The 12,918-nt window shown below is 38.5% G+C and overlaps 1 protein-coding gene across 3 annotated transcripts in view; it reads left to right on the forward strand.

Moving 5' to 3' along the window:
* The first annotated feature begins 1,781 nt into the window (after positions 1–1,781).
* The window catches only part of LOC127647562 (C-Jun-amino-terminal kinase-interacting protein 4-like), a 39,738-nt gene continuing 28,601 nt past the window's right edge, over positions 1,782–12,918 (forward strand). For all 3 annotated transcript variants that reach the window (XM_052131866.1, XM_052131869.1, XM_052131867.1), the window contains exons 1-5: positions 1,782–2,290; positions 5,142–5,262; positions 10,662–10,732; positions 10,845–10,936; positions 11,433–11,583. In XM_052131866.1, coding sequence (XP_051987826.1) covers positions 1,991–2,290; positions 5,142–5,262; positions 10,662–10,732; positions 10,845–10,936; positions 11,433–11,583 — 735 coding nt within the window. In that variant the 5' untranslated portion in view covers positions 1,782–1,990. The remainder of the gene's footprint in view (positions 2,291–5,141; positions 5,263–10,661; positions 10,733–10,844; positions 10,937–11,432; positions 11,584–12,918) is intronic.

A 12,918-nucleotide genomic window follows, 5' to 3' on the forward strand; every position in this document is an offset into this window, starting at 1 on the left:
GGAGACTGTTTCATATTTCATATTTCATTCAGCACCATTATCCTTCACTTTTTTTTTGTTTTTGGGAGGTTGACAATTATCAATGATATGATGTGATATTACAGTAAGATTGTTTAAATATTCTGTCATTACCAGCCAACAGATCAACTCATTGAGATGCAGTAAGTTATGGGAAGACCATTCAATTTTGTGGTGTGGATACTGTCAAAGCACATTATGAATGACATGAGTTTTGTAGCGTAGTATTTGTTTCCCCATTATGTTCAACATCCAGGTATTTCCCCCACTGTAGTCATTCCAGTAGGGTTTACAATTATTTTTCTAGTTTGCCAATAAATATTTTAAGGGACAAGATTTTGTATGTTTTTTTTTTACTGAAAGATTTGACTTTAAATATAAAGAATTTCCTAAAACTGTTTTTTATTTATTAAACTGTACACAATTTTGTTTTTCATTAATTACAGATTTTTTTTTTTTACATCCATTTATATTAGTATTTTTATGAATGTACACATTTATATGGACTGACTACAATTTGTGCACAAATCAAAAAATATGTGGTATTGTTTTGGAGTTCAATCTGGGAATCTAGGGTCCAGAAGGCCGCTAAGGGGTCTGTTAAAATTTTCAGTGAAATTTGAATATAAGTATGTATTATATAATACTTAGGTAGATGTACTAGGTAGATAAAACGTATGTGGTCCAATAATTTCCAGAAAATATAACAATCATTTATTTTAGCTTTAGCACAATGATCATTTAAAAGCCAATATTTACAATTTTCCATCAACTTATTATTGTTATTTCACACTTACTATTTGTCTATTCCATCAAAATACATTGTCATGTGCTGTCAATATGGCAGCGACCATGAGGGGGCGACCCCTCGGCTCCATGTAAAATTAAACAGCTTTTATTGGGTTTCTGATGTGACTGGAGTCTTCATCTCATCGCGTCTCGTCTCCTTTTCAACATATTTCCAAAAAATGCAATTCATGTCTTCGTGTGTAAAATGTTTTAATTAGTAAAAACTTTCATATTGCACCTTTAAGGAGTACATTTTTAATTTGCTTGCAATACACGTTTCCCTTCGCGACCAATGGTTTGAATGTTTAAGAAACACATTTCTTGGTGGCTCAGCGAGCATTGATGGTGACTACCACCCCTGGAGTAGTGAATTTGAATCCAGGTTGTGCTGAGTGACTCCAGACAGGTCTCCTAAGCATCCAAATTGGCCCGGTTCGTTGCTAGGGAGGGTAGGGTCACATGGAGTCCTCGTGGTCGTGAATAGGAGTTCTTGCTCTCAATGGGGCACGTGGTAAGTTGTGAGTGGATCGCAGAGAGTAGCATGAGTTTCCACATGCTGTGAGTCTCCGCGTTGTCATGCACAGCCAGCCATATGATAAGATGGGTTGATTGACGATTAGTGGGAATTGTGCATTCCAAATTGAGGGAGAAAAAATAAAGAAATATAATAAAATAATAAAAGAAACAATTTTCTTAAAACACCTTGTTAGACACGTTTTCCTTTGCGACAAACGGTTTGGTTGTTTAAGAAACTATTTTCTGCAACACTGTAATCAGTCATTAAAAATAAGTACATAACAGAACAGATACTTGTACGTTTTGAGGAATAAAGGTTTAAACGGCCTGTCATACACGTTTTTAGCGTCCAAGAGTTCGAATGTTTACGATACAATTTTCTTGATTGTTCCGTCAAAGCTAATAGAACGCGTGACGTCACCGCGCTGTTGTCTGGTGTCAACAGCTCAGCTGTTGTAAGTGGGGTGACCGCGGGAAAATATTCCACGTAATACATCGGCCAGTTCCAGGGAAGGAGGGACTCTGGACTTGCGTGGGATCACCGGGAGCACGTTTCGCTATATAAAACGGAAACATATTAGCATTCATTCTTTAGAAACAAGCCAAGGACCGTTGGGTCGGAATAGAGGAGGTTTCAGTCTAGGATAGTCTTACGAGGGGCAGGAAAATGGAGCTGGATGACGGAGTTGTGTACCAGGACGACCCGATGACATCGGCGATAATGTCGGAGCGCGTCTCGGGCCTGGCCAACTCCATCTACCTCGAATTTGAGAGACTCATCCGCAAATACGACGAGGACGTGGTGAAAGAGCTCATGCCGCTGGTCGTGGCGGTACTGGAGAACCTGGACACGGTGTTCGCCGAGAACCAGGAGCACGAAGTGGAGCTTGAGCTCCTCAAGGAGGACAACGAGCAGCTGGTCACTCAGTATGAACGCGAGAAAGCGCTCAGGAAGCACGCAGAGGAGGTGAGTTAGTGCATTTATAGCAGCATCAACAGAAGGACGAGAACAAGAGGTTGGCGTCATTGTTTTGTTGCAGCATCAGAGCACGTGCACGGGCAGCTGTCTTGTTTAGCCAGAGCTGCCCTTTGATGATGAACCAGTCTTTCAATATTAAATAAATAAATAAAATCAGCATAAACAATGCATGTTTTGTGCATTATTTCAGCCCCTCGATTTATTGCGTTGCACTCTGATGCTGTCTTACCCTTGATGTTGTGTACAACTTAATGTACAAGCATATAAGCAAGCATGTGCTTGTCTAATACAGATTGTTACATGTTGGCACCATGATGTTGTTGGCAAATAACACATGCAAACAAACAATGCACACTATACTTTTGTTCTTGATCAGAATCATATATGACTGGATTTTGACAGGCAGAGAGAGTTAGTCTGTCTACACATGCAAATGTACAAAAGGCAGTGCAGGATTGTTTTCGGCAGCTATGCATTTATTTACATTGCATTAAATGCATTTAAACTGCAGTTTGTTCCCCCCTCTTTCAAAAGAGTTATGCATCCTATGTTGTTTTACTCAACTAACTTGACTAATTTGAGGGACTTATTAATGTGTAGAAACCAATTGCAGCCAATTTTTCATGAGTTAGACCCCATTTAAGATCAACATTTGTTGCTGTTATAAATTATGATTATAGAAACATTTCTAGATTGATGTGAATGAGTAAATGCTTTGATGTGGCTTTAATCTGTTTTGGAAATAAGATTAAACTGCATTGTAAAGCTCTCAGTGTGTGTAAAACCGACTTTGGACAGATCAAGGCTACTCAATGGCTGTATGTGTTTCAGGGATTATGTACAAAATGCCGGGCACAAATGAGCCATGCATGAGCTGTATTAATCCTTGTGTACTGATCTGGGATCTGGGATGCATCCTATTATCTCAGGTTACATCTACACCAAAACTGTGACCATAAGGCTGTGATAAATATTGAATAATGGGAATTGATCTGTACTCATGTTACCGTTCACTGATAAACTAGAGAAGAGCCGATTTGGGAACGTGTTGATCAGGATCACAATTTGAGTGTAATTTTTGTTTAATTGATAAATGAATGTTACAGGGTTAATACAAATTACTCTCAATCGACAGCATTTGTGGTATTATGGTGATTAACAAAAAATAATTAAATCTCGGTTTAATTCATTACCATGGTTACGGTAAGGCAATGGAAGGTTATGGGGCCAATCTGTAAATGCTAAAATACACATTGTTTTGAAAGTATAGCCTCAAACATAAACATTATACATGTTAACTTGATTTTGGTGTGATTAAAATCACTTGCTAATCTTGTCTGTGTAAAGTTATATCCAGTAATACAACTTCGTTGTCATGGTGACACAACAGATAAACCCTCTAAACTCTTAAACGCTATAACGGCGGTAAAACATTATGCCATAATAAATTAAGATAACTTAGCTTAAATATTTTTGACCCGGGAACATTCCTTTAAAAAACATTTTTTACAAGTTAGAGGATTGTGTATGACTTTCCCATATGTGTATGACTTTCTTCTGCTGAACACAAACTGAGATTTTTAGAAGAATATCTCAGCTCTGTAGGTCCACACAATGCAAGTGAATGGTGGCCAGAACTTTGAAGCTCCAAAACAGACATAAATGCAGCATAAAAATAATTCATACAACTCCAGTAGTTTAATCCATGTCTTCAGAAATTATATGACAGGTGTGAGTAAGAAACAAATACTGAAGTCTTTTTCACTATAAATTTTCCTCCCTGCCCAGTAGGTGGCGAAATGCACAAATAATGTGAATCTCCAAAAACAAAAGAAGAAGAAAGTGAAAGTGGAGATTTATAGTAAAAAAGGACATAAATATTGATCTGTTTCTCACACACACACCTATCCTATCATTTCTGAAGACATGGATTAAACCACTGGAGTTTTATGGATCACTTTTATGCTGCCTTTATGTGCTTTTTGGAGCTTCAAAGTTCTGGCCACAATTCACTTGCATTGTATGGACCTACAGAGCTGAAATATTCTTCTGAAAATCTTAATTTGTGTTCTGCAGAAAAAAGAAAGTCACACATCTGGGATGGCATGAGGGTGAGTAAATGATGAGAGAAATACAATTTTTGGGTGAACTATCCCTTTAATGTAAGCCATTTTGTGCATATCTCTTTTGCTATTAGTACATTGTTTATGTATATGCATGGAGAAAACAATTGTAGTTCAAGGCACTTCTGACTATGTCTATATTTGACAAGCCAAACTAAAATAAAGGCTTTGAAGACGTGCATGAAACATATTTCTCTACATACAATGACTGAAACCCAATGAAAGAGCACCTACTGGGACTCTTTAAAACTATAGAATGAGGTATTTTCTACCAAGTAGCTCCCCAATATTGATTTCTTCATATTAATTACACAAGTATATGCCAGTAATATCAGTCATTGGCCACCCCACTCTTTAGATATTTGCATCGGCCATTGAAAAACTCACATTTCACATTATTGATTTGGTTACAAATGTAACCAAGTTTCTAAGTTTGGATACAGACCTTTAAATGAAAACCTTTTTTGCTTAGTCTTAATGGATTTCTTCAGTCTATTAATAATTATTCCAGGCACATCTGGAAAGATTCATAAAGCTTTAGCTTTGCATTAATCCTGTTCTGGAAAACTGGTTGAAGTCAGAAAGTGCCCGAATCTTGCTTCCCTGCTGGCTTTACCCTAACCCTAACCCGAATGACTGTATTTGCAAATTTTTGGACAAATGTTTCATTCTCATGTTATACGTTGAAGTTTTCTTTGTGTGTTTGCTGTGCGCAGAGGTTCATTGAATTTGAAGATTCTCAGGAACAGGAGAAAAAAGATTTGCACAATCATCTGGAGAGTTTGGGCTCACATTCCCATCAACTGGAGCTGAAGATCAAGAACTATGCCGACCAGAGTAAGACCCACCTGCGTTTTATTCCACATTCACTCCCACAGTAGTCTTTCTCAGTAGACTGCCAGCCCTTACTAGCCTTTTCTTGCATAAGGGGATTCTCAAAAAGGAAAATTATATCATCATTGACTCACCCTCATGTAGTTCCAAACACTTATTATGTTATTTTTTTCGGTGGAAGGCAAAAGGTGATGTTAGGCAAAATGGCCAGTCTCGGTCACAATTCACTCACACTATTCAAAAAAGTTGCAATGAATGTGAATAGTGACTGAGGCTAGCGGTCCCGAACGTCTTTTGAACTGCCCTTTTTAATCCTTCTTTTCTGACCAGACTTAATAACATCGCACGTGCATATTCAATCTGTTCTAGACTGTGGTATGACTTCATTTTAGTCACATTTATCGAATGCAATGGGTAGTATGCATAGGTTTTTATACTGCAGCTGTTCGTGTGACTTACTGGTTTACACACAAGCCATAATGGAGTACCACTGTGCCATTCTGTTTCAACTCATGCTACTGACCCCATTAGCGGAGCATTGATAATGTATGGTGGCCCATTTGCACAGGAAAAATTCGACATTTTCTTTGGCTCCTTTTTAATATACAAGTGTTTGATTTCATATGGATTGTGAGTCACCGATAGGAGCATTACTTCCACTCTCATTCTGATATAATTCCCATTCCTGTTTCCATTCATAATACAGTAGTTTTAATGTTCCCAGTCCTTCAGTGATGATAGACTGAAGGCTGTTACTGTCCATATAAATGTGCCCATGACCGGTTGGTGCTGGCCCTGTTCTTTGGCCTCAAGGGTTGGCATGGAGTCATTCACATTTAGAAACTGAATATAAAGGGTTTATCAGTGGTAATATATGCCATTTAGAGCTCAACAGAAGCATCTTTACTAAAGCATCGGGACTTAATTGGATCGGCTTTGCTGTTCAACATGGGTATTATGGGGCAGTGGTGGCTCAGCGGTTGAGGCTCAGGGTTACTGACCAGAAGGTTGGGGGTTCAAGCACCAGCACCACCAAGATGCCACTGTTGGGCCCTTGAGCAAGGCCCTTTACCCTATCTGCTCCAGGGGCGCTGTATCATGGCTGACCCTGCACTCTGACGATATGTGAAAACAAATAAATTTCACTGTATATATGCAACAAACTGTGTGTTTAATGTGTGACCAAAATAAAGGATTCTATTCTATTAAGATATCAGCATAGACATAACAATGGCAGGTAATGATCCTGGATCAGAACTAGGATATTGAGGAGATATATAGAAAATACAGGTCTCACTCTTTTATCTAATGCTGTGATTTATCTGAAGGCAGTCAATAGGGATGTGACATATTTTTGATGGTTTAAATGGATGATTTTGCATCAGGATGTGTGGCAGAGCTCATTTCATGACTGCCGGTCTGAAAAGCAATTTAAAAGAAAATGACAGAAATTTGAGGCAGATTTTTAAGGTTATAAAAAAGTTAAAGTTGACTCAGTGTTTGTAAATGTTACATATGATGATTTATGATGTGAAAGTGTGCAAAAAAAATTATTTGTAGATATTTTTTTATAGAATAATTTCTCCTCTGACCCACTTTTTCCAACTCTGCCTGAAAAAAAATAAAAATAAAAAATCTGGGATTTGGTTCAAAAAAGGGTCTCCAAAGGTGGTTCGTCCCAGTATTAAGTATTTCTTCATTTTTGCTTTTGACTAAGGTAGGAGACATCCTAAGATTTCTATAAAGGTATAATGTCAGGTTATGTGGCATTTGGATCATAAACAAAAATGTGTCCCACTTTGCACATATTCACCCTACTGTGTATAAAAAACTAAAACTAAAATGAATTCAAGGTCGTTTTTATTTTAGTTAGCTTTTGGAGTTATGAAAACATAATTCAGTTGAGTTTTTTCCAATGATATCAGTTTTTATTTTTATTTCAGTTATCGAAAATGTTTTCATTGAGTTTTCGTTAACTTTAACCTTATAATTGATATTTTGTGTTGTACACATTAATGCAAATGAAGTAAAGCTAAAAAAAGTTTCTGAGTAGAAGCAATTTATTTTTATATGTCATGGTTGTTGAGCAAACAAATGTTTTTTCAGTTATTATCGAAATAAGCGTAATAAAAATAAAAATAAATGTTTCATTCCTATATTAATACCCAGTGTATTACACGTTAATTTCTTTGCAAAATACAGTTTTTGGCATATTTTACGTTTATTTATATTTATATTTAACCCCTCAAAATTCACACCCCCAATCTAATTCCGATGCGGATCTGAATATAAAACCTAGTGTATTGTTTTTGTCAATATTTTATGTTAAATTGCCCTCCAATTACATTTGAGTCTTCAGGATATATATATATATATATATATATATATATATATATATTTAAGTAATATCACACGAGCAAGAGTGTGATATGGCCCTATATCAGCACTGCTATGATTCGGCTGTAGGTAACTACAGCAGTGCTGATGTCGGGCCATAAATCACGATTGCGAGTGTGATATTGCTTATATACAACAGTTCAATGAACAAGTACATTTTTAAAAATGTGGAAAAACTGAGTACGGTCATAAAAACGCATTTGTGCATGAAACTACTTTCTTACGCGACGGATCAGAATCTGCCGTTGCTGTTCAAAACAAATGATGCGTCCAAACCTCCGTTAGTAATTCAAAAAGTTCACTTCAGAAATAATATCACAGCTTGTGCTGTTTCTAACAAGTCATTGGATAAACAAGGATGGGTCGATTGGTGTGTGTGTGTGTGTGTGAGAGAGAGAGAGAGAGAGAGAAAGAGAAAGAGATGGAGGGTGTGCGATCACATGTTGCCACACCCAAGCAGAGATGCTGTCAGCGTTCTGAAGGTCAGTTTTCTCAGTGGAAAAATAGCGTCCAAGCGGGGGTATTTCTCCCTATTTTGTGGTAGCCACGCAAGAGTCATTCACTATATAAACAGTGATATCCTCCGCCATTTTTAAACAGTGTGTATCCAATGTGGAAACTCTGTAAGCGCCTCAAGTTCTGTAATCAAACAGTCCATTGCATCTCTCAGCTGAGATGAGCCTTAATCCTGAAATTGTTCATTTAAAGCCGTTTAAAACAATGTCCTTGCTTAAGTAATGTAGTGGTAATACGAGCAATCACAGAGCGCTGTTCTATGTAAACAATGAAATTATAAAAAATGATCTTTTGCCACCACCTGCTTGCTAACATATGTAATTGCAAAAAATATATATAAACTATATATATATATATATATATATATATATATATATAAAATATTATTTTTTTATTGTACCAAAGTAATCAAATCAAACTAAACCATAACCAGAATTCAAGATGCATGACATGATTTAGTAAAGCATTCAAATCAGAACAGATACTTCCAGTCCTGGTAGTCACTGGCTTAACAGTTTATTCTGGTATGTAGTTCACTAAAGTTTGCAGTAATGTGCAATTCTTCCATTAAATCTTTTTGAATGTAGTTCGTTCATACCCTGCATAGCCTCATTCCTATTCTGTCGTTCAACAGCACAAGTAGTTGAACTAATTCAGGGACATAAACAGTCTCTTCAGACTGAACGTATGCTAGAATCACCCTGTGCTCGACAAGTTGCCCGTGGGTGATAAAGACATTAGTCAAGCACCAATGCATGCTAATTGTTGATGTCTGGTCTTTAATCTGGCACTAATAAATTCATTCTGCACTAAACAAATTAATTAATGGCATGAATACAATCATCTGAGATTTGAAATGGGTACCAGAACCTCTAATAGAGTGTGAAAATATATACTGCAAATAGCCCGTAATTTAGTTGCTCTGATGGCCGGTTGCATTGAGACGTTCTTTAAACCAGACAGCCAAAAAGTGGATTATGTCCTTGTGTCACCTCACGAATTGATCTTGTTTAATATCCTCTGTGGACTTTACAGTACTGCAAGTGCTTTTCTACAGACCTCACTGAAGCTGAGCATCAGTTTTGGCCATTCAAATTATTAACTTAAAATGGAAATCTGGTTTCAGGCCTAATTAAAGTGGCAAGGTCTCCCATTATTCTTTAACGGCACTGTTTCCAATGAATGGCAGATCTTCATTGGCCATTTGGGACATTCTAACCTGTGTTGCGACGATGACTTGGATAATTAACCTCATATTTCTGACCTCGTTTTGTTCTAGGCCCTTTAGCTGAGCTTCTACACAAGTTAAGCTTAATCGACATGCATTTGTGGCATGATAATGATTACCACAAAAATTATTTCACAAATAAATCACGATTACCATAAGGCACTTCAATGGAAGTGAATGGGACCAGAGCATAAACAGTATAACCACAAGACCAAAACATTATACGTGTTAATATATGATTTTAGTGTGATAAAATTGATTAATAACCTCATCAGTTTTAAGCTATTTCCAGGTATTGCAACTTTATTGTCATATCAACGTAACGCTGGTATGCTCTGTAATCTGGTAAATGCCCTAACGCCAGTAAATCCCCGATTTTATCTCACCAAAATCATATTAACACATAGAGGGGTGTATTCTTTAAACTTTATCAGCGCAAAAAACAGTCTTATTCAATAACCACCCGCAATCTATTTGAAACAGTCGCAATCAGTACTGAAATTGTTCTGCATCTTGATTATTTAAATTAAGTCATTGTCATCTCTTTCAGCGCAAACATGCAAATTTCGATGTAAATTAGGCTTATTATAGATTGCGCTTGATTTGAAAAAGGCCCAGCACAATTTGCATCGCGCTATTACTGTCAGGTTAAAGCAGGCGGTGAAATACATTTAATTGAAAATATATGTTTGTGTACATTTTCTATTGATCATACCAGCAGTAATTGGTAAATGTCTATAGTGCTTTTTTAACCTTAGCGGTTTTCAAAGCGCTTTACACTGTGACTCAATCACCCATTCACACACACACACACACACCAATGATGGCAGAGATGCCATGCAAGGTGCTAGCCTGCCATTGGGAGCAACTTGGGGTTCAGTGTCTTGCCCAAGGACACTTCGGCACGTGGAGTCATGTTGGCCGGTAATCGAACCACCAACCCTGCGATTAGTGGCCGACCCGCTCTACCTCCTGAGCCACAGCCGCCCCGAAATTCATCAAATAATCATCAAATGATGCAGAAGAGTGTTATAAGCTGGCAAATATCCAGATGCGTGGTCAAGGCTGTTTCTGAGTACATGGGGGTCCTGAGGTAAATCCTACATGGAGGCGTTTTTACCGGGTGCAATTCATTCTCCGTGACTTCGCCCCATAATGTTTGTGTAATGTTTATGGACTGGCCCCATTCACTTCCATTGTACAGTAAGTGCCTTACTTTAACTGCAGTTACATTCTTTCTTTCTTTCTTTGTTGTTTTTAGTAAGTCGATTAGAGGAGCGAGAGGCTGAACTCAAGAGAGAATATAATTCCCTTCATCTGCGGCACACAGAGGTTACAGAGAGCAAATGCATGATTTGAATCCAATATTCAATGGTTTTACAAACAGCTGCATGTCATACTCTTTAATACAGATTAACTCACCCTCTTGTTATTTCATCATCAGATGATCCAAAACTACATGGAACATGTTGAACGCATCAGGCTGCAGCAGACCGGAGGAGAGGCCTCTGACACGGGAACAATGGCCAGAGTTCGGTAAGAATACATGTGTAACACAGTTAAAGGATGGGCAAGGAGGAGGCGAGAACCGGCTTGTCAACATAAATGATAATTTAATTAAACTCAAAACACACAAACATCAATACACACACACACACACACATGACGGACATGCCCGTAATTCTCTCTCTCTCTTGAACCATCGTCACCGGCCGCCTTTATCCCTCGCGCGCCTCATCAGGCCGATTGGGGACCGGGCGTGCGACCCGGCGACCCGCCCCCCTCCGCTCCACAACATGTTTGACTGCATGGACCTATTCCACATTTCTTTGTCAGATGACTCCAATTAATTTTGCCTTTGTCTGCAACAGAAGTTATTTGACCTGAGTGAAAATTGGCTATTGCAAATCAGATTGTTTCCTATGTTTTACTCTTTTAGGATTTAAATAAATTTAGATGAGGACAAAGGATGAAAAACGAGGCATCTTATTTGATTGACATTGTTTTTGTTTGCATTTTACTCATGAAACAGGAAAGAGCGTCCCCTGTCTCTGGGAATCTTTCCCATGTCTGGTGGAGGCAGTTCATTGAAGCCTGATGCCCAAGGAAGAGTAGAGACTCCTGGGATGGACGGGTGGAGAATCAACCATCTCACTCATCAACGCTCCAACACTAGCCTCAAGGTAACCGTATAAACACCACATATCGTTTGTTTTTGACCATTTTTGACCTAATATTGACCTTAAGGCATGCCAGTCTATTGCGTACTGTGGCAACTCAAACACAAAGACAATGTTAAGCTTCATTTACCGTAATTTCCGGACTATTGAGCGCACCTGAATATAAGCCGCACTCACTGATTTTTAAATAAAATATTATTTTGAACATAAATAAGCCGCACCTGTCTATAAGCCGCAGGTGCCTACCGGTACATTGAAACAAATGAACTTTACTCAGGCTTTAACGAAACATGGTGTGGCAGCGGGGCGTGGTCAAGCGCCCGTCCGGAGAGAAAAGCGGTAAGGGCTTACACCTGAGCTAAATTATGTCTAACACCGTGTCTAATTTCAGTAAGCATGGGGAGAGCGGCATAAAAGGCAGCAGCCACAGAGCTGAGAAAGTGACACACGTCAGTCTAGTGTTGGCGATAGATGAATTGAGAAACTTTATAAAATTGATTGTAAACATTGCTGTGGCCATTAAAAGCCTTACCTGGAACGTCAAGTGCCCTGCTGAAAACTGTCACACTGGTGCCCGTGTGACAGTTTTCCCAAGAAGGACATGTGAAGCAGGGCACTTGAAATTAGACACCGGTGTTGGACATAATTTAGCGCAGGTGTAAGCGCTCTTACAGCTTTTCTCTCCGGACGGGCGCTTGACCACGCCCCGCTGCCACACACGGCTTGTAATAAAACATTTGCAGTAAACAGTAGCCTACCAAGAAAGTCATTGGTCACTATCTTCCTCGTCCTGTGCACTGAAACCACTGAAGTCATCTCCTTCGGTGTCGGAGTTGAATAGCCTCAGATTTAATTGTCTTTTTGCACTGAGTCAATTCCTCACGCTGCTGTTTCCAGCGTCTTATCATCGACTCATTAAGACCAAGCTCCCGTTCAGCAGCTCTATTTACTTTTCCAACAGCCAGATCAATCGCCTTCAACTTGAAAGCAGCATCATATGCGTTTCTCCATGTCTTTGCCATGGTGAGGGTGACAAAATTACTACCGTAATCAGAATGATGGGAAGTTTGAGCGCTTCGATTTAATCTAAACAGTAAACAAAAAAGTTGTTTTGACCTTAACCCGTTCGGCAATTTCATTGGTCTAATGAAAGCTTCACGCCGCCAAAAAACTGAGCACGTCACAGAATGTTTATTTTTTATTTTTTATAAAATTTGAAAGCGGGAAAAATCCATATATTAGCCGCGTCATTGTATAAGCCGCGAGGTTCAAAGCGTGGGAAAAAAGTTGCGGCTTATAGTCCGGAAATTACGGTAATGTACCAAATAGCTTTCAGCT

Source organism: Xyrauchen texanus, chromosome 8, assembly GCF_025860055.1.
Source record: "Xyrauchen texanus isolate HMW12.3.18 chromosome 8, RBS_HiC_50CHRs, whole genome shotgun sequence".
Classification (NCBI taxonomy): domain Eukaryota; kingdom Metazoa; phylum Chordata; class Actinopteri; order Cypriniformes; family Catostomidae; genus Xyrauchen; species Xyrauchen texanus.